We start from the raw sequence: 22,997 nt of genomic DNA, 5'->3' as shown, positions 1-22,997 counted from the left end.
TGATCGCCTGGTACACGGTCCACACATCCCAATCACTGATCACACTGATCGCCTGGTACACGGTCCACACATCCCAATCACTGATCACACTGATCGCCTGGTACACAGTCCACACATCCCAATCACTGTTCACACTGATCGCCTGGTACACGGTCCACACATCCCAATCACTGATCACACTGATCGCCTGGTACATAGTCCACACATCCCAATCACTGATCACACTGATCGCCTGGTACACGGTCCACACATCCCAATCACTGTTCACACTGATCGCCTGGTACACGGTCCACACATCCCAATCACTGATCACACTGATCGCCTGGTACATAGTCCACACATCCCAATCACTGATCACACTGATCGCCTGGTACACGGTCCACACATCCCAATCACTGTTCACACTGATCGCCTGGTACACGGTCCACACATCCCAATCACTGATCACACTGATCGCCTGGTACACGGTCCACACATCCCAATAACTGTTCACACTGTTCGCCTGGTACACGGTCCACACATCCCAATCACTGATCACACTGATCGCCTGGTACACGGTCCACACATCCCAATCACTGATCACACTGATCGCCTGGTACACGGTCCACACATCCCAATCACTGATCACACTGATCGCCTGGTACACGGTCCACACATCCCAATCACTGATCACACTGATCGCCTGGTACACGGTCCACACATCCCAATCACTGATCACACTGATCGCCTGGTACACGGTCCACACATCCCAATCACTGATCACACTGATCGCCCGGTACACGGTCCACACATCCCAATCACTGATCACACTGATCGCCTGGTACACGGTCCACACATCCCAATCACTGATCACACTGATCGCCCGGTACACGGTCCACACATCCCAATCACTGATCACACATCCCAATCACTGTTCACACTGATCGCCTGGTACACGGTCCACACATCCCAATCACTGATCACACTGATCGCCCGGTACACGGTCCACACATCCCAATCACTGATCACACTTGTCTTATTGATGATTTTTTCTAACACAGATTTTACATCTACATCAATAATTCACTTTTATTTTCCATTGAATTTATTGGGACGAAATCTGTGAACTGACCGGGGATTAAGGCGCCAAACTTCAAACTTATATTAACAGTTTAAAAATTCAATTAAAGAACAATTAATGAAGGTTTCAATTAAGGATTCAATTAATGAAGGTTTGTTACAAAGTATCAAGGTTAAAAGCCAAGAACGTTTGTTACATTGTATCTAGTCTAAAAGACAAAAGGGTTAATTACAATGTATCTAATCTGAAGAGAGTATGTGGCAATGGATTTAGTCTGGAGGCCAAACAGCCCGGACACCTGACCTGTGTTCACACATGGATTTTGCGCAGTATAACTGCGCGATGTACAGACACTCAGCTGGTGTTCAGCGGACAGATAAACTGCAGACTCTAAGGTGCCAAATGGATTTTGGAGCTCTATTCCGCTGTGGAATGATGAATCCCCCCTCCAACCCCTGATGTGTCGGTCCTCACTGTAGCTCTGGAATTCTATTCATGAAGCAGGAGGCTCAGGATGAACAGACCTCTAGGACCCTGTCATGTAGCACCACAAGGGATTGTGGGAGGCGCAGACATCACCGGACGGATTACGTTTGTAGTAAATGACGTTTCCCTCTGTGTTTATAGAATTAATAAACCCCGGGAGCCATTTGTGGGGTCCCCGGCGCGGTGGTCAGGAGAACGTTCACCTGAAGTGATATAAAGTTATTACGGGTTTAAGACGAGCGGCGCCATCAATATATCGATTTGTATCCCAATAATTCCGGTCAAATTTACTCCGGACTCCACATTGTAAATTCTTCGATTTCTGCCCAATGATCTGTAATATGGAGTCTGATGGGTTTATAAGAGGAGGAGGAGTCAAGGGAGGGGGGGGGGGCTAGAGAGTAAAGAGTCACATGACAAGGGGGGAGCATCAAAATAGACAGAGGTGTCACATGACACAAAGGGGCGCTACAGAGCAAAGAATTATGTCACATGACTAAAGACAGCCCCAAAGATTAAATAATGACATCATATGACAGTATTATCTCCTATACAGTAGACTGTCTCTCCAGGCTGTACAGTAGACTGTCTCTCCATGCTGTACATTCCTGTATTATCTCCTATACAGTAGACTGTCTCTCCATGCTGTACAGTAGACTGTCTCTCCATGCTGTACATTCCTGTATTATCTCCAGTACAGTAGACTGTCTCTCCGTGCTGTACAGTAGACTGTCTCTCCGTGCTGTATATTCATGTATATCTCCTGTACAGTAGACTGCCTCTCCATGCTGTACATTCCTGTATTATCTCCTGTACAGTAGACTGTCTCTCCATGCTGTACAGTAGACTGTCTCTCCATACTGTACATTCCTGTATTATCTCCCTGTACAGTAGACTGTCTCTCCATGCTGTACAGTAGACTGTCTCTCCGTGCTGTACAGTAGACTGTCTCTCCGTGCTGTACAGTAGACTGTCTCTCCGTGCTGTACAGTAGACTGTCTCTCCGTGCTGTACAGTAGACTGTCTCTCCGTGCTGTACATTCCTGTATTATCTGCTGTACAGTAGACTGTCTCTCCAGGCTGTACAGTAGACTGTCTCTCCAGGCTGTACAGTAGACTGTCTCTCCATGCTGTACAGTAGACTGTCTCTCCGTGCTGTACATTCCTGTATTATCTCCTGTACAGTAGACTGTCTCTCCGTGCTGTACAGTAGACTGTCTCTCCGTGCTGTACAGTAGACTGTCTCTCCGTGCTGTACAGTAGACTGTCTCTCCGTGCTGTACAGTAGACTGTCTCTCCGTGCTGTACAGTAGACTGTCTCTCCGTGCTGTACAGTAGACTGTCTCTCCATGCTGTACAGTAGACTGTCTCTCCATGCTGTACATTCCTGTATTATCTCCTGTACAGTAGTATCTCCTGTACAGTAGACTGTCTCTCCATGCTGTACAGTGGACTGTCTCTCCATGCTGTACATTCTGTATTATCTCCTGTACAGTAGACTGTCTCTCCATGCTGTACAGTAGACTGTCTCTCCATGCTGGACATTCCTGTATTATCTCCTGTACAGTAGACTGTCTCTCCGATGCTGTACAGTGGACTGTCTCTCCATACTGTACATTCCTGTATTATCTCCTGTACAGTAGACTGTCTCTCCATGCTGTACAGTAGACTGTCTCTCCATGCTGTACATTCCTGTATTATCTCCTGTACAGTAGACTGTCTCTCCATGCTGTACAGTAGACTGTCTCTCCGTGCTGTACAGTAGACTGTCTTCTCCGTGCTGTACAGTAGACTGTCTCTCCATGCTGTACAGTAGACTGTCTCTCCGTGCTGTACATTCCTGTATTATCTGCTGTACAGTAGACTGTCTCTCCAGGCTGTACAGTAGACTGTCTCTCCATGCTGTACAGTAGACTGTCTCTCCATGCTGTACATTCCTGTATTATCTCCTGTACAGTAGACTGTCTCTCCATGCTGTACAGTAGACTGTCTCTCCGTGCTGTACAGTAGACTGTCTCTCCGTGCTGTACATTCCTATATTATCTCCTGTACAGTAGACTGTCTCTCCGTGCTGTACAGTAGACTGTCTCTCCGTGCTGTACAGTAGACTGTCTCTCCGTGCTGTACAGTAGACTGTCTCTCCGTGCTGTACATTCCTATATTATCTCCTGTACAGTAGACTCTCTCCGTGCTGTACAGTAGACTGTCTCTCTGTGCTGTACAGTAGACTGTCTCTCCGTGCTGTACATTCCTATATTATCTCCTGTACAGTAGACTGTCTCTCCGTGCTGTACAGTAGACTGTCTCTCCGTGCTGTACAGTAGACTGTCTCTCCGGGCTGTACAGTAGACTGTCTCTCCGGGCTGTACAGTAGACTGTCTCTCCGGGCTGTACAGTAGACTGTCTCTCCGGGCTGTACAGTAGACTGTCTCTCCATGCTGTACAGTAGACTGTCTCTCCGTGCTGTACATTCCTGTATTATCTCCTGTACAGTAGACTGTCTCTCCGTGCTGTACAGTAGACTGTCTCTCCGTGCTGTACAGTAGACTGTCTCTCCGTGCTATACATTCCTATATTATCTCCTGTACAGTAGACTGTCTCTCCGTGCTGTACAGTAGACTGTCTCTCCGTGCTGTACATTCCTGTATTATCTCCTGTACAGTAGACTGTCTCTCCGTGCTGTACAGTAGACTGTCTCTCCGTGCTGTACAGTAGACTGTCTCTCCGTGCTGTACATTCCTGTATTATCTGCTGTACAGTAGACTGTCTCTCCGGGCTGTACAGTAGACTGTCTCTCCGGGCTGTACAGTAGACTGTCTCTCCGGGCTGTACAGTAGACTGTGACTGTCTCTCCGGGCTGTACAGTAGACTGTCTCTCCGGGCTGTACAGTAGACTGTCTCTCCGGGCTGTACAGTAGACTGTCTCTCCGGGCTGTACAGTAGACTGTCTCTCCGTGCTGTACAGTAGACTGTCTCTCCGTGCTGTACAGTAGACTGTCTCTCCGTGCTGTACAGTAGACTGTCTCTCCGTGCTGTACAGTAGACTGTCTCTCCGTGCTGTACAGTAGACTGTCTCTCCGTGCTGTACAGTAGACTGTCTCTCCTTGCTGTACAGTAGACTGTCTCTCCGTGCTGTACATTCCTGTATTATCTGCTGTACAGTAGACTGTCTCTCCTTGCTGTACAGTAGACTGTCTCTTCGTGCTGTACAGTAGACTGTCTCTCCTTGCTGTACAGTAGACTGTCTCTCCGTGCTGTACAGTAGGCTGTCTCTTTGTGCTGTACAGTAGACTGTCTCTCCGTGCTGTACAGTAGACTGTCTCTTTGTGCTGTACAGTAGACTGTCTCCCCGTTCTGTACAGTAGACTGTCTCCCCGTGCTGTACAGTAGACTGTCTCCCCGTGCTGTACAGTAGACTGTCTCTCCGTGCTGTACAGTAGACTGTCTCTCCGTGCTGTACAGTAGACTGTCTCTCCGTGCTGTACAGTAGACTGTCTCTCCGTGCTGTACAGTAGACTGTCTCTCCGTGCTGTACAGTAGACTGTCTCTCCGTCCTATACAGTAGACTGTCTCTCCGTCCTATACAGTAGACTGTCTCTCCGTGCTGTACAGTAGACTGTCTCTCCGTGCTGTACAGTAGACTGTCTCTCCGTGCTGTACAGTAGACTGTCTCTCCGTGCTGTACAGTAGACTGTCTCTCCGTGCTGTACAGTAGACTGTCTCTCCGTGCTGTACAGTAGACTGTCTCTCCGTGCTGTACAGTAGACTGTCTCTCCGTGCTGTACAGTAGACTGTCTCTCCGTGCTGTACAGTAGACTGTCTCTCCGTGCTGTACAGTAGACTGTCTCTCCGTCCTATACAGTAGACTGTCTCTCCGTGCTGTACAGTAGACTGTCTCTCCGTGCTGTACAGTAGACTGTCTCTGTGCTGTACAGTAGACTGTCTCTCCGTCCTATACAGTAGACTGTCTCTCCGTGCTGTACAGTAGACTGTCTCTCCGTGCTGTACAGTAGACTGTCTCTCCGTGCTGTACAGTAGACTGTCTCTGTGCTGTACAGTAGACTGTCTCTCCGTGCTGTACAGTAGACTGTCTCTGTGCTGTACAGTAGACTGTCTCTCCGTCCTATACAGTAGACTGTCTCTCCGTGCTGTACAGTAGACTGTCTCTCCGTGCTGTACAGTAGACTGTCTCTGTGCTGTACAGTAGACTGTCTCTTTGTGCTGTACAGTAGACTGTCTCTCCATGTTTTTCTTATCATTTATAATGAAGATGATTATTTAGGTAATTGCTGAAAATAATAAATAAGATTCTCATAACGCTGTTTGGTTGTTATAACTGGAGCAGCAGAGCTTTACCCAGAACACTACAACCCCCAGCATGGTCTGATCACCAGATATGACTTCTATTATACTACAGACAGAGAACACTACAACCCCCCAGCATGGTCTGATCACCAGATATGACTTCTATTATACTACAGACAGAGAACACTACAACCCCCAGCATGGTCTGATCACCAGACATGACTTCTATTATATACAGAGAACACTACAACCCCCAGCATGGTCTGATCACCAGATATGACTTCTATTATACTACAGACAGAGAACACTACAACCCCCAGCATGGTCTGATCACCAGGCATGACTTCTATTATATACAGAGAACACTACAACCCCCAGCATGGTCTGATCACCTGAAATGACTTCTATTATACTATATACAGAGAACACTACAACCCCCAGCATGGTCTGATCACCAGGCATGACTTCTATTATATACAGAGAACACTACAACCCCCAGCATGGTCTGATCACCTGAAATGACTTCTATTATACTATATACAGAGAACACTACAACCCCCAGCATGGTCTGATCACCAGGCATGACTTCTATTATATACAGAGAACACTACAACCCCCAGCATGGTCTGATCACCTGAAATGACTTCTATTATATACAGAGAACACTACAACCCCCAGCATGGTCTGATCACCAGGCATGACTTCTATTATACTATATACAGAGAACACTACAACCCCCAGCATGGTCTGACACTTGCCATTAGCACATTAAAGTTTTGTTATATTCAATGCATAGAAAACTACAACCCCCAACATCATCACTGGGTGTTTCAGCTCCCAAAGGAAATGTCACTTAACTGTTCCTAAAAGACACTGGGGGTGGTATACGGAGCATTAAGCATCACATAGACACACTAGGGGGGGGGGGGGGGGGTCCGGTGACACACTAGGGGGGGGTCTGGTGACACACTAGGGGGGGTCCGGTGACACACTAGGGGGGGGGTTCCGGTGACACAGTGACACACTAGGGGGGGGGGGGTCTGGTGACACACTAGGGGGGGGGGGTCCGGTGACACACTAGGGGGGGGGGGGGGGTCCGGTGACACACTAGGGGGGGGGTCCGGTGACACACTAGGTGGGGGGGTCCGGTGACACACTAGGGGGGGTCCGGTGACACACTGGGGGGGGGGGCGGTGACACACTGGGGGGGGGGGTCCGGTGACACACTGGGGGGGGGGGTTCCGATGACACACTGGGGGGGGGGGTCCGATGACACACTGGGGGGGGGACCACTGGGGGGGGGTCCGATGACACACTGGGGGGGGTCCGATGACACACTGGGGGGGTCCGGTGACACACTGGGGGGGGGTCCGGTGACACACTAGGGGGGTCCGGTGACACACTAGGGGGGGTCCGGTGACACACTAGGGGGTCCGGTGATTATAACCCGGGCGGACATATTGGTACCAAAACAAACAGAACTAAAATACGTCTGAAAGACATTTTGAAGCGATGATAAAAAGATGGGACGGCTATAGATACACAGCGCATTGTGCTGATCCAGGGGGCGGGGCTATAAAGTAACAATGTGACAACAGATGTATCAATTCAACAGACACATAAAATAAAGTCCATATATGATTGAGCAGGCCCCTCCCCCTGGCTTCCCCCATACTGTAGACATTGCGCCAAACTTAAGTGACACCTGACAGCACCAAATCCTGAAATCCATCTTCATCAGAGAGTCTTTATTAAATATTTTAACCCTTTTTTTTTTTAAAGTCCAAAAAAGAAAAACAACCATAAAAGGAAGAATAAGAAAGAGAATGTAACATATAGAAGTAAAAAATAATAAAATATGATTATTAATAATAATAAAACTAATAATAATAATAATAATAATAATAAAAGCAATCAAAGAAGAATTGTAACAAAAACAAAAAAATAATAAAACTATTATAATAAAAATCAGAAGAAATTTATCAAATAGAAGTAAAAAAGAAAATAATAATAATAAAAAAAACTTATAATTTAAAAAAAAATTATTATTAATAACAACAATAACAATAACTAAAAAAATATATAATAATACAACCAATCATAGAAGAAATGTAACAAATGTAAATAACAACAACAACCAAAGAAATGTAACAAATGGAAGTAAAAATCTTAAAATAATAATTAATAACAATAATAAAAAATAAACCAATCATAAAAGAAATGTAACAAATGTAAATATGAATCATAATAAAAATAACTACAATCAAAGAAAGAAGTCAACAAACAGAAACAAAATGTAAATAAAAATAACAATAAATATAATAACAATCACTGAAGGAAAGTAACAGCTCGAAACAAAATCTGAACAATAATAATAGGGAAAGATAAAATCTAAACAACCATAATAATAAAACAAACAAAATAACAAAACAAATCACACAAATATTATGGAGATAATAACAACATAAAATTAAACAATAATAACGAACAGGATAAATCAGACGCAATACTTTTATGGCTGAAGGGTAATAATACGAAACATCCCCCCCCCCCCCCCCCCCCCATCATCCTTTTTCGGTTTTGCTTTTGCCTTTTGTTTGACTTTCTTTTGTTTTTAATGTAAAAACATTTTCTTTAATTCTGAAAGCATTTACGACAAAGGGCGATGAAGAAGCAGCGACAGGTGTGAACCGCGCCATAGTCTCTGCTCTTTTATCCCTCAGGTTTCTGTTGCTTCTTGATGCATCTATATGAGGGGCCCCTAATGCTTCATATATATCACCGCTCCCCTCATAGGGGCCCCTAATGCTTCATATATATCACCGCTCCCCTCATAGGGGCCCCTAATGCTTCATATATATCACCGCTCCCCTCATAGGGGCCCCTAATGCTTCATATATATCACCGCTCCCCTCATAGGGGCCCCTAATGCTTCATATATATCACCGCTCCCCTCATAGGGGCCCCCGCAGGCTCTAGGGCCCAGGTGCACTCACAACCTCTGCACCCAATATTTAGTGACCCCACCCCTGCAGATGAGTGTAATGTGGACCTATAGTTCCACCAAGTAGTGTAATACCCAGAATTCTAGGGGCCCCTCAGCACCCTATGGCGGTATGTGCCACCAGATGGCGTATAAGAAATCAGATAATACTGTATATATGGAGAACAATAAACCGCCACAGTGTGTCTCAACCAAACTGTTTATTATTATCAATGATCTGTAGTTATTGCTGGGATTTGTAGTACCCCAACCCCCCCTAGCGGGGGGCTTGTGGTACTACAAATCCCAGCAATGACTACAGATCATTGATATCTTAAGGAAGCCCCCGTTATTGGCGCCATTGCTGCGGCCGCCTCCGTATAATAAACGGCGCAAAAAGAAAAAGGGAAATAAAAAATCAATTGTTACAATTAACCTGATGAAAACGAAGCTTTATAAATCTGCGGGAAATCTTTACGAATGTGTCAGATTATTGTCCCGCAGCGTTAACTCCTTCAGAGCCGGGAGCGCAGCGCCGCATTGTCATCCTAATGGAGACGGATTGTCAGCGACTAAGGAGCAATTAATGGATCATTGACTGATGACTAAGACGCCTTAAAGGGACGCGACACCCAAATCTTCACTCTGCAGGTAAACCATGATCTATTGTCCTCTGTTATCAGCCATGTCAGGAGGGGAGAGGTGACTGTAGGACAGGTGAATATATCTATTGTTCTCTGTCATCAGCCATGTCAGGAGAGGAGAGGTGACTGTAGGACAGGTGAATATAATCTATTGTTCTCTGTTATCAGCCATGTCAGGAGAGGAGAGGTGACTGTAGGACAGGTGAATATAATCTATTGTTCTCTGTTATCAGCCATGTCAGGAGGGGAGAGGTGACTGTAGGACAGGTGAATATATCTAATGTTCTCTGTTATCAGCCATGTCAGGAGAGGAGAAGTGACTGTAGGACAGGTGAATATAATCTATTGTTCTCTGTTATCAGCCATGTCAGGAGAGGAGAGGTGACTGTAGGACAGGTGAATATATCTATTGTCCTCTGTTATCAGCCATGTCAGGAGGGGAGAGGTGACTGTAGGACAGGTGAATATAATCTATTGTCCTCTGTTATCAGCCATGTCAGGAGAGGAGAGGTGACTGTAGGACAGGTGAATATATCTATTGTCCTCTGTCATCAGCCATGTCAGGAGAGGAGAGGTGACTGTAGGACAGGTGAATACATCTATTGTTCTCTGTTATCAGTCATGTCAGGAGAGGAGAGGTGACTGTAGGACAGGTGAATATAATCTATTGTCCTCTGTTATCAGCCATGTCAGGAGGGGAGAGGTGACTGTAGGACAGGTGAATATAATCTCTTGTTCTCTGTTATCAGCCATGTCAGGAGAGGAGAGTTGACTGTAGGACAGGTGAATATAATTTATTGTCCTCTGTTATCAGCCATGTCAGGAGGGGAGAGGTGACTGTAGGACAGGTGAATATAATCTATTGTTCTCTGTTATCAGCCATGTCAGGAGAGGAGAGGTGACTGTAGGACAGGTGAATATAATCTATTGTCCTCTGTTATCATGTCAGGAGGAGAGGTGACTGTAGGACAGGTGAATACAATCTATTGTCCTCTGTTATCATGTCAGGAGGAGAGGTGACTGTAGGACAGGTGAATATATCTATTGTCCTCTGTTATCAGCCATGTCAGGAGGGGAGAGGTGACTGTAGGACAGGTGAATACAATCTATTGTTCTCTGTTAACAGCCATGTCAGGAGAGGAGAGGTGTCTGTAGGACAGGTGAAAACAACTATTGTTCTCTGTTATCAGTCATGTCAGGAGAGGAGAGGTGACTGTAGGACAGGTGAATATATCTATTGTTCTCTGTTATCAGCCATGTCAGGAGAGGAGAGGTGACTGTAGGACAGGTGAATATATATATATATATTGTTCTCTGTTATCAGTCATGTCAGGAGGGGAGAGGTTACTGTAGGACAGGTGAATATTATCTATTGTTCTCTGTTATGAGCCATGTCAGGAGGGGAGAGGTGACTGTAGGACAGGTGAATATATCTATTGTTCTATATTATCAGCCATGTCAGGAGGGGAGAGGTGACTGTAGGACAGGTGAATATTATCTATTGTTCTCTGTTATGAGCCATGTCAGGAGGGGAGAGGTGACTGTAGGACAGGTGAATATAATCTATTGTTCTCTGTTATCAGCCATGTCAGGAGAGGAGAGGTGACTGTAGGACAGGTGAATATATCTATTGTTCTCTGTTATCAGCCATGTCAGGAGGGGAGAGGTGACTGTAGGACAGGTGAATATAATCTACTGTTCTCTGTTATCAGTCATGTCAGGAGAGGAGAGGTGACTGTAGGACAGGTGAATATATCTATTGTTCTCTGTTATCAGCCATGTCAGGAGAGGAGAGGTGACTGTAGGACAGGTGAATATATTTATTGTTCTCTGTTATCAGCCATGTCAGGAGGGGAGAGGTGACTGTAGGACAGGTGAATATATTTATTGTTCTCTGTTATCAGCCATGTCAGGAGAGGAGAGGTGACTGTAGGACAGGTGAATATATCTATTGTTCTCTGTTATCAGCCATGTCAGGAGAGGAGAGGTGACTGTAGGACAGGAGTGTTATATAGAGGATGATATCTTATTACAGTACAGTAGTGTTATATAGAGGATGATATCTTATTACAGTACAGTAGTGTTATATAGAGGATGATATCTTATTACAGTACAGTAGTGTTATATAGAGGATGATATCTTATTACAGTACAGTAGTGTTATATAGAGGATGATATCTTATTACAGTACAGTAGTGTTATATAGAGGATGATATCTTATTACAGTACAGTAGTGTTATATAGAGGATGATATCTTTTTACAGTACAGTAGTGTTATATAGAGGATGATATCTTTTTACAGTACAGTAGTGTTATATAGAGGATGATATCTTATTACAGTACAGTAGTGTTATATAGAGGATGATATCTTATTACAGTACAGTAGTGTTATATAGAGGGTGATATCTTATTACAGTACAGTAGTGTTATATAGAGGATGATATCTTATTACAGTACAGTAGTGTTATATAGAGGATGATATCACATGTTATTGTGCTGTAGATGATGTTTATACACAGGTCGATCACAATCGATAAAATCTCTCCATATATGATCGGGTCTCTTATATTTACATGGGGCTGATTTTCTATAAGGATCATTGTGATGGCTGCAGATATATAATACATATACAGTTTGTGGCCCTGTCCTGCCCGTGCACCCTCCAGCAGTGACTTATGTAGTTTCTCTGCTGTTATCACGGAGCCGAGCTGCGGCTCTTCTCCCCTGCGCTCCTCGCTCGCCCCACAGCTCTTCTCCCCTGCGCTCCTCGCTCGCTCCGCAGCTCTTCTCCCCTACGCTCCTCGCTCGCTCCGCAGCTCTTCTCCCCTGCGCTCCTCGCTCGCCCCGCTGCTCTTCTCCCCTGCGCTCCTCCCCTGCCCCGCAGCTCTTCTCCCCTGCGCTCCTCGCTCGCCCCGCAGCTCTTCTCCCCTGCGCTCCTCGCTCGCCCCGCAGCTCTTCTCCCCTGCGCTCCTCGCCCGCCCCGCAGCTCTTCTCCCCTTCGCTCCTCACCTGCCCCGCAGCTCTTCTCCCCTGCGCTCCTCGCCCGCCCCACTGCTCTTCTCCCCTGCGCTCCTCGCCTGCCCCGCAGCTCTTCTCCCCTGCGCTCCTCGCCCGCCCCACAGCTCTTCTCCCCTGCGCTCCTCGCCTGCCCCGCAGCTCTTCTCCCCTGCGCTCCTCGCCCGCTCCGCAGCTCTTCTCCACCACGCTCCTTGCCCTCCCCGCAGCTCTTCTTCCCCGCGCTCCTCACCCGCCCCAGAGCTCTTCTCCCCTGCGCTCCTCGCTCGCTCCGCAGCTCTTCTCCCCTGCGCTCCTCGCTCGCTCCGCAGCTCTTCTCCCCTGCGCTCCTCGCTCGCTCCGCAGCTCTTCTCCCCTGCGCTCCTCGCTCGCCCCGCTGCTCTTCTCCCCAGTGCTCCTCCCCTGCCCCGCAGCTCTTCTCCCCTGCGCTCCTCGCTCGCCCCGCAGCTCTTCTCCCCTGCGCTCCTCGCTCGCCCCGCAGCTCTTCTCCCCTGCGCTCCTCGCCCGCCCCGCAGCTCTTCTCCCCTTCGCTCCTCACCTGCCCCGCAGCTCTTCTCCCCTGCGCTCCTCGCCCGCCCCACTGCTCTTCTCCCCTGCGCTCCTCGCCTGCCCCGCAGCTCTTCTCCCCTGCGCTCCTCGCCCGCCCCACAGCTCTTCTCCCCTGCGCTCCTCGCCTGCCCCGCAGCTCTTCTCCCCTGCGCTCCTCGCCCGCTCCGCAGCTCTTCTCCACCACGCTCCTTGCCCTCCCCGCAGCTCTTCTTCCCCGCGCTCCTCACCTGCCCCAGAGCTCTTCTCCCCCGTGCTCCTCAGCTCTTCTCCCCCGCGCTCCTCAGCTCTTCTCCCCCGCGCTCCTCAGCTCTTCTCCCCCGCGCTCCTCACCCGCCCTGTGGCTCTTCTCCCCCATGCTCCTCGCCTGCCCTGCAGCTCTTCTCCTGCGTGCTCCTCAGCTCTTCTCCCCGTGCTCCTCACCCACCCTGCGGCTCTTCTCCTCCATGCTCCTCGCCCACCCTGTGTCTCTTTCCCCCGTGCTCCTCGCCCGCCCCGTAGCTCTTCTCCCCCGCACTCCTCAGCTCTTCTCTCCCACGCTCCTCAGCTCTTCTCCCCTGCGCTCCTCGCCTGCCCCGCAGCTCTTCTCCCCTGCGCTCCTCGCCCGCCCTGCAGCTCTTCTTCCCCGCGCTCCTCAGCTCTTCTCCCCTGTGCTCCTCGCCTGCCCCGCAGCTCTTCTCCCCTGCGCTCCTCGCCCGCCCCGCAGCTCTTCTCCCCTGCGCTCCTCGCCCGCCCCGCAGCTCTTCTTCCCCGCGCTCCTCGCCCGCCCCGCAGCTCTTCTTCCCCGCGCTCCTCGCCCGCCCCGCAGCTCTTCTCCCCTGCGCTCCTCGCCCGCAGCTCTTCTTCCCCGTGCTCCTCGCTTATCTCTTCCCTCGCTATCAGATCCTTCCGTAGATTCCCTGCTCTAGATCACAATCCATTAACCAGAAAGAAAAAACTTCCACCAATCACTTTAACTTCTAAGTCCCTGCAAATATCCCATTATTTACCTGTCACTCAGAGGAGGATGATGGGGGTGATGGTCACCTCAGAGATGTAGAGAAGTTTACAGCAGACATATGGGGGGGGGGGGGCAGTTCTCATCCCCCTCCCCAATATCCATACAATGTCCCTATGTCCTTACTGTAAACCCCCGGATCCCTCCATATTTTAGGGCAGTGTTTCCCAACCAGGAAGCCTCCAGCTGTTGCAAAACTACAATTCTCCATTATCTCTGTAGTCCCAAAATCAGTGTTTCCCAACCAAGGTGCCTCCAGCTGTTTCAAAACTACAACTCCCAGCATGCCCGGACAGCCGAAGGCTTTCCTGGCATGCTGGGAGTTGTAGTTTTGCAACAGCTGGAGGCATCCTGGTTGGGAAACACTGATTTTGGGACTACAGAGATAATGGAGAATTGTAGTTTTGCAACAGCTGGAGGCTTCCTGGTTGGGAAACACTAATCTAATGCATGCACTCATCATTTAATAAGTGCATGCTGGGAGTTGCAGTTTGGCAACAGCTGGAGGCACCATGGTTGGGAAACACTGTTTTAGGGACTACAGAGTTAATGGGGAGTTGTAGTTTTGCCACAGCTGGAGGCACCCTGCCTGGGAAACACTAATCTAATGCATGCGCTTGTCATTTAATAAGTGCATGCTGGGAGTTGTAGTTTGGCAACAGCTGGAGGCACCATGGTTGGGAAACACTGTTTTAGGGACTACAGAGTTAATGGGGAGTTGTAGTTTTGCAACAGCTGGAGGCACCCTGCTTGGGAAACACTAATCTAATGCATGCGCTCATCATTTAATAAGTGCATGCTGGGAGTTGTAGTTTGGCAACAGCTGGAGGCACCATGGTTGGGAAACACTGTTTTAGGGACTACAGAGATAATGGGGAGGCCGGGGGGCTCCGCTGTCACCCCACAAGTTCCAGCCTTAAAGGGGCCATTGTTATGTGTCTGGCAGCGGCGGAATCACGCGCCCCCCGCATCCATATTCATCCCGCACATTAGCATATATATTGCGGCCATCTATAATGCATGGAGCGGCGGCACCTACCGTCCTCCTTGTCCAGAACCATCATCTCAGGACACCGACGGCTCCGTCCTGGGGCCAACACTCAGTCCCGGGAGCTCCGCTCTGAAGCGCCGCAGGCAGCGGCCGCCAATGCCGGGGACCGGGCTCTCCGATCCCAAACTTGGGCTCCCGGCTGGAATCACATCCCGCAAGGGAAACACTGGACCGGCACTGCAGCTGTGGAGCCCCGCTGTACCGGGGAGACTGCTGCCGAGGAGCCTCCAGCGCCGGCCACGGGATCTGTCTGAGCGGCGGCTCTGGGAGGGGGCTCTCCCCGGTGAACGCCGGATCCTCCCCGGTAAACGCCGGATCCTCCCCGGTATCTCCCGCGGCTGCTGCGGCAAAAAACAAGCGGTAACCGGGGAAAGAGGCGAAGAGGGCGCGGAGCGGGGGATCAGCTCCTCAGCTTTGTACTCCAGCTACTGAATAAATCCCAATCTCTTCCCATACTGGCTTTATCCTACTGACACCGTGTGATGGGGACCGAGGCGGCTCAGAGGCGCCACCTGCAGGCGACTCACAGCTATGACTACTGGAGGGGGGGTCACTTACATACAGAGGGCGCTCACACTTCTCCTGGTCCCCTACCTGCTCTGATGTCTATAACGAAAAGGAGAGAAATAGAAACAACTGTTGTAACAATCTATCAACAAATCTATCAATTCTGATAACAAAAAAAAGACTTCCTGACAATGCTGAAGACTCCTGTAAGGACTGGGAGAATACATGAAATGAGACAAATGATAACAATATATCAACAAATGTATCAATTCTGATAAAAAAAAAAAAAAACTTCCTGACAATGCTGAAGACTCCTGTAAGGACTGGGAGAATACATGAAATGAGAGAAATCATAACAATCTATCAACAAATGTATCAATTCTGATAACAAAAAAAAAGAAAGACTTCCTGACAATGCTGAAGACTCCTGTAAGGACTGGGAGAATAAATGAAATGAGAGAAATTGTAACAATCAACAAATGTATCAATTCTGATAAGATAAATACAAAAGACTTCCTGACAATACTGAAGACTCCTGTAAGGACTGATGAAATAATGGAAATAAGAGAACTGTTACAATCTTCCAATAATGTATCAATTCTACTTAAAGGGATATTCCAGGAAAAAACAACAACTTTTTTTTGTTATATCAACTGGCTCCAGAAAGTTTAAAAAAAATTGTAAATGACTTCTATTAAAAAATCTAAATCCTTCCAATAATTATCAGCTGCGGAAGTTGAGTTGTTGTTTTCTGTCTGACAACAGTGCTCTCTGCTGACACCTCTGCTTGTCTCGGGAACTGCACAGAGTAGAAGAGGTTTGCTATGGGGATTTGCTTTTAAACTGGACAGTTCCCGAGACACGTGTCATCAGAGAGCACTTAGACAGAAAAGAACAACTCAACTTCATCAGCTCATAAGTACTGAAAGGATTAAGATTTTTTAATAGAAGTAATTTACAAATCTGTTTAACTTTCTGGAGCCAATTGATACACACACACACATATATATATATATATATATATATATATATATAAGTATTTTTTTCCCTGGAATACCCCTTTAACTGATAACATAAATACAAAAGTAAGACGACAGCGCTGAAGATTCCAGTAAGGACTGGGAGAATAAGAGAAATGAGAGATCTCGGAAATTGTTACAATCTACCAATAATGTATCAATTCTGCTTCACTGATCATACAAATCAGTAGTCTCTGAACTGTGGACCTCCAGATGTTGCAAAACTACAACTCCTAGCATTCCCGGAAGGCCCAGACAACCAGTGACATAAATGTATCAAAGCTGATAACACAAAACTAAGACTTCCTGCTAGTGCTGAAGACTCCTGTAAGGACTGATAGAGTAACGGAAATGAGAAATATTGTAACAATCTATTCACAAATGTATCAATTCTGCTTCACTGATCACATCAATTATTCTTTAAACTGTGGCCCATCATATGTTGCAAAACTACAACTCCCAGCATGCATTTATTAAATGATGAGCACATGCATTAGATTAGTGTTTCTCAAGCAGGGTGCCTCCAGCTGTTGCAAAACTACAACTCCCAGCATGCACTTATTAAATGATGAGTGCAAGCATTAGATCAGTGTTTCCCAAGCAGGGTGCCTCCAGCTGTTGCAAAACCACAACTCCCAGCATGCACTTATTAAAAGATAAGTGCATGCATTCGATTAGTGTTTTCCAAGCAGGGTGCCTCCAGCTGTTGCAAAACCACAACTCCAAGCATGCACTTATTAAAAGATAAGTGCATGCATTAGATTAGTGTTTCCCAAGCAGGGTGCCTCCAGCTGTTGCAAAACAACAACTCCCACCATACACTTATTAAATGATGAGCGCATGCATTAGATTAGTGTTTCTCAAGCAGAGTGCCTCCAGCTGTTGCAAAACTACAACTCCAAGCATGCCAGGACAGCCGTTGGCTGTCCGGGTATGCTGGGAGTTGTAGTTTTACAACAGCTGGAGGCACCCTGCTTGGGAAACACTGACATAATGCAACGAATCAGTGACCGAGTTGTAACTTTTTTTGGGGGGGAAATATAAATTCCAAAATAATTGCTTCAAGAACTAAAAGTAACACGAAAGTATGAATCAAATAGTACAGAAAAAGATACAAAGATAAATATATATATATATATACAGATAAATGATCGCAATCAGTGAGGGCATCATCCGTTACATTATACCGTTACACACATGGATTATACCATAGCACACCTGGATTATACCGTAACACACATGGATTATACCGTTACACACATGGATTATACTGTAACACACATGGCTTATACCCTAACACACATGGATTATACTGTAACACACATGGATTATACCCTAACACACATGGATTATACTGTAACACACATGGATTATACCATAACACACATGGATTATACTGTAACACACATGGATTATACCCTAGCACACATGGATTATACTGTAACACACATGGATTATACCCTAACACACATGGATTATACTGTAACACACATGGATTATACAGTAACACACATGGATTATACAGTAACACACATGGATTATACAGTAACACACAGGGATTATACCCTAACACACATGGATTATACTGTAACACACATGGATTATACTGTAACACACATGGATTATACAGTAACACACAGGGATTATACCGTAACATACATGGATTATACCGTTACACACATGGATTATACCGTAACATACATGGATTATACCGTTACACACATGGATTATACCGTAACACACATGGATTATACCGTTACACACATGTATTATACCCTAACACACATGGATTATGAACACAGGGAATCGCAAAAAATGATCGTAAAATGTTACCGGCCTCACCCCATCCGACCCCCATACGTTCACCATCATACGTTTCGATCTCCTCGCTGTGTCAAATTGTAGGATAATAAATCGCTATACACATCACCTGAATGCGATTTCCAGTTTTGAGCCCCGTGTTTTTATGTCCTTTTAGCCTCAGGTTTGGATTATACCGTAACACACATGGATTATACCGTAACACACATGGATTATACCGTAACACACATGGATTATACCATAACACACATGGATTATACCGTAAAACACACATGGATTATACCATAGCACACATGGATTATACCGTAACACACATGGATTATACCATTACACACATGGATTATACTGTAACACACATGGATTATACTGTAACACACAGGGATTATACCGTAACATACATGGATTATATCGTTACACACATGGATTATACCATAACACACATGGATTATACCGTTACACACCTGGATAATACCGTAACACACATGGATTTTACCGTTACACACATGGAATATACTGTAACACACATGGATTATACCCTAACACACATGGATTAGACTGTAACACACATGGATTATACAGTAACACACAGGGATTATACCGTAACATACATGGATTATACCGTTACACACATGGATTATACCATAACACACCTGGATTATACCATAACACAAATGGATTATACCGTAACACACATGGATTATACCATTACACACCTGGATAATATCGTAACACACATGGATTATACCGTAACACACATGGATTATACTGTAACACACAGAGATTATACGGTAACACACAGATTATACTGTAGCACACATGGATTATACCGTAACACACATGGATTATACCATAACACACAGGGATTATACCGTAACACACATAGATTATACCCTAACACACATGGATTATACTGTAACACACGGATTATACTGTTACACACCTGGATTATACCGTAACATACATGGATTATACCATAACACACCTGGATTATACAGTTACACACATAGATTATACCGTAACACACATGGATTATACTGTTATACACATGGATTGTACCGTTACAAACATGGATTATACAGTAATACACATGAATTATACCGTTACAGACATGGATTATACAGCAACACACATGGATTATACCATAACACACATGGATTATACCGTAACACACATAGATTATACCCTAACACACATGGATTATACCGCAACACACGGATTATACCGTAACACACATGGATTATACTGTTACACACCTGGATTATACCATAACACACAGGGATTATACCGTAACACACATAGATTATACCATAACACACATGGACTATACCGTAACACATGGATTATACCATTTCCCACATGGATTATACCGTAACACACATGGATTATACTGTAACACACATGACACATGGGGCTGCACGATACACGTGGGCTGGATTTCTAAGTGCGCCAATTCTGAACTGTGACCATACTGACTTTCATTCGCTGCGTCCACCATATTTTGCCTTTTGCCATCCTGACCTTATACTTCTCACAGCTGAGATTTTGGTACAATGATATCAAGTGTAGGTGAGTCTCTGGGATCTAAACACAGCAGCCGCGCAAATGTCTCTTTTATCTTGACAGATACATGGCGGGGTTCACATCATATTTTTGTATAAAAACGACTAAAAAAAAGGTATATGCAATCAATGTAGTTAGGTGTCGGCGTTTGTATAAATTGGTCGCAGAAAACAATATTAAAAATAAATAAATAAATTATATAAACAAAGAAAAAAAAAAACTGCTGTGGATACAAAGAACAATGTATTTTTTGCTTTTCAGGACCCTAAAAAGGGGCGTCACGTATAGATACATAGTTATAATTAGTCAATGTTTTCCATAAAGCAAATTCTAGGTGCTGCTCCCTATTAGTGAATCTCCTGGGACGTTCCTGACAGGTGTAATGAACGAGGCGGCGCGCGCTCAACATCTGGTAACGCACTGACCACGTAATTAGCGAAGAAGGAAACGGAAAAGAAGAAGAAAAAGGAATATAGATATATATATGTATCTTAATGTTTCAGCTATTTATAGTTAATAACTGCCCTGGGGCGGCCATACTGGAGACACGCGCGTCCTTCCTGGATTGTCTGTATAGATAGAGCAGCAGGCCGGGCGCTTTATGGCAGCTGCAATGAACAAATAGGTAGAAACGTATCACTAGACTAATAGATTATCTAGGACGAGTTTATATCCCTCCCCCAGAGACCAGATAGAATAGAGGGCCCGCCGCATACCCCATTATCTAATGATGAGATGACTCTGCTGATCCTGTTCTAGTATACACAGCAAAGCTGAAACGTAAGCTGCAGAAAACAGAAAAAGGGGTACTCCACTTCCCTAGAATTTGGAACAATTTGTACTGAACGCTGGGAGCACGCTGCGGGGGTCGTGATGTCACAGCCAAATCCCTTGTAACATCACACCACTCCCCCTTCAATGCAAGTCTTGGGAGGGGGTTTGGCGGATGACACGCCCACTCTCATAGACTTGCATTGAGGGGTGTGGCGTGACATCATGACCGCCGCTGTGCGCACCCAGTGTTCGGAACAAAATGTTCCCGAACGCTGGGGCAGTGGAGTACCCCTTTAAACTACATCATGGACTCCAGGGGCCACAGTGAAAACTGGAATATTTCATGATTTGTACAGATTTGTCATAGGGTGCGTTCACACTGCGGAATCTCCGCTCGCTGAATTCCGAGAGCAGAGATTCCGCCTGGCAGCCGCCGCCGAAGATACCAATGCCGGCTATGCAGTGCTCGCGGAATCCGTGCAAAGAATGAACATGTTCTTTCTTTGCGCAGAACAATTTCAGCGGAGGAATTGTCCGCCGCGGAAATTCCGCAGTGTTAAGTTCACACCTCGGAGTTCCGCTCGTGGAATTCTGTGGGAACGCACCCTTATAAAGAAACAAATGACAATACATATACAGTCTATTTTTATTAATTTTTTCCCAACAAAACATTTGTCACAAAATTCCATTGGCATTTTTTAAACTGAAAGTTAAAAAAATAAAAAATAAATTAAAAAAGAAAATGATAAAATATAAAAAAAAGAAAAAAGAGATAAAAACAAAACAGTTTTGTATGTGTCACTTTCTACGGGAGCTAAAATCTTCTTATTTTTTATTTTTTTGCTCTTACCCCTTTGGTTTCGTTTGTTTCCTCCAGGCAGCGTTCACATTGTAATGTCTCAGACCGATAACTGCAAATATTTGAAGAATTTTATACACGTTTTACTGAATTTTCCTGGCCGGGACGAGATGGACAAGAATAAACTATTTATCATCATCTTATATTAGAAATTCCATATTTCTGTTATATTCCAGTTTCTGTTTTGTTAAAAATTTGGAGGTTTTCACACATTTTTGGAAAAATAAAAATTATTGTCCAAAATGCAAAAATGAAAAAGTTTAAAAAATGTATGTAGTTAACCTGATAATATTAAAAATGAAAATAAAAACATACATGATAAAATAAAATATGAATTATAAATAACAACAATAATAAAAAATAACAATAATAAAAACAATAATAATAAAAATAATAGTTATAATAATCATAATATTATTATTTATAATAATAATAATAATCATAATATTAATACAATTATTATTAATAATAGTAATAATAATAATATTGATGATGTTGATAATAATAACAATAATAAAAATAATAATAAAAATAATAGTTAGAATAATAATAATAATCATAATGGTAATATTATTATTTATAATAATAATAATATTAATACAATTATTATTAATAATAATAATATTGATGATTATAATAATAATAATATTATAATAATAATAATAATCTTTCTTCCACAGATTTCTTGTCTGTCTTGATGTCGCAGCCCCGGCAGGGACGGGGTTAACTCCGTGCAGTGGTTTCGCTCTATAAATGTAACTAATCGTGTTGTTGCTGCTCGTCTGTGTGACATAAAGCCGAGTGACGGGTTTATGGCGCGTCGTAATAAGTCAAATATTTTCACATAAAGATTACTCTACCCAAAAATAAAAGGATTCTGCCAAGTTGGGTTTTTATACGGGGACGGAACAAACAAAAGCACGGCCGCTGCTCGTCGCTAAAGTGGAAATTTATCTGTGAGTCTCATAAAAATGTTTCCTGGTTTTATAAGAGAAGGAGAAAAAAATATTTAAAGGCAAAGGACAAATAAACTGCGATGTAAAATATACCGCTATATCCACCACCTCGACCTTGTGTGGGGTCAGAGAGGTGGGTGAGGGGCCGGAGACGGTAAAACCAAAGTCTCTTCTTGTATCCACCGGAGTATACACCACATGAGTAAGGACTCAAATAAATAATGGCGCCATATAATGTACACACATAATCCCCAATAATACCTCCATAAACTTCAGCGCATCGTCCTCCTATGACATCACATCACAGAGGTCTAAGAAGATCAGAGGCGCGAGCCCAAGGCATATGCTCCCCTCATCAAACAATACACATATAGAGTTATCCATAATACCGTTATATCACAGCTAAAAGTTACCA

At 45.1% G+C, this 22,997-nt stretch overlaps 1 protein-coding gene across 3 annotated transcripts in view; it reads right to left on the bottom strand.

Moving 5' to 3' along the window:
- The window catches only part of LMO1 (LIM domain only 1), a 139,104-nt gene that overhangs the window by 98,891 nt on the left and 17,216 nt on the right, over nucleotides 1-22,997 (bottom strand). Inside the window, exon 1 of one of the 3 annotated variants that reach the window (XM_056554292.1) lies at nucleotides 15,075-15,537. The exons of the other annotated variants lie outside the window; for them this stretch is intronic. Within the exon in view, the coding sequence (XP_056410267.1) occupies nucleotides 15,075-15,099 (25 nt within the window). The 5' untranslated portion in view covers nucleotides 15,100-15,537. Of the gene's footprint in view, nucleotides 1-15,074; nucleotides 15,538-22,997 lie in introns of those variants that run through there. 3 annotated transcript variants of the gene reach the window in all.

The sequence above is a fragment of the Hyla sarda genome, unplaced genomic scaffold, assembly GCF_029499605.1.
Source record: "Hyla sarda isolate aHylSar1 unplaced genomic scaffold, aHylSar1.hap1 scaffold_66, whole genome shotgun sequence".
Classification (NCBI taxonomy): Eukaryota; Metazoa; Chordata; class Amphibia; order Anura; family Hylidae; genus Hyla; species Hyla sarda.
Note: the sequence above shows the minus strand (reverse complement) of the source record. Positions and strands in the feature narration are given on the sequence as shown.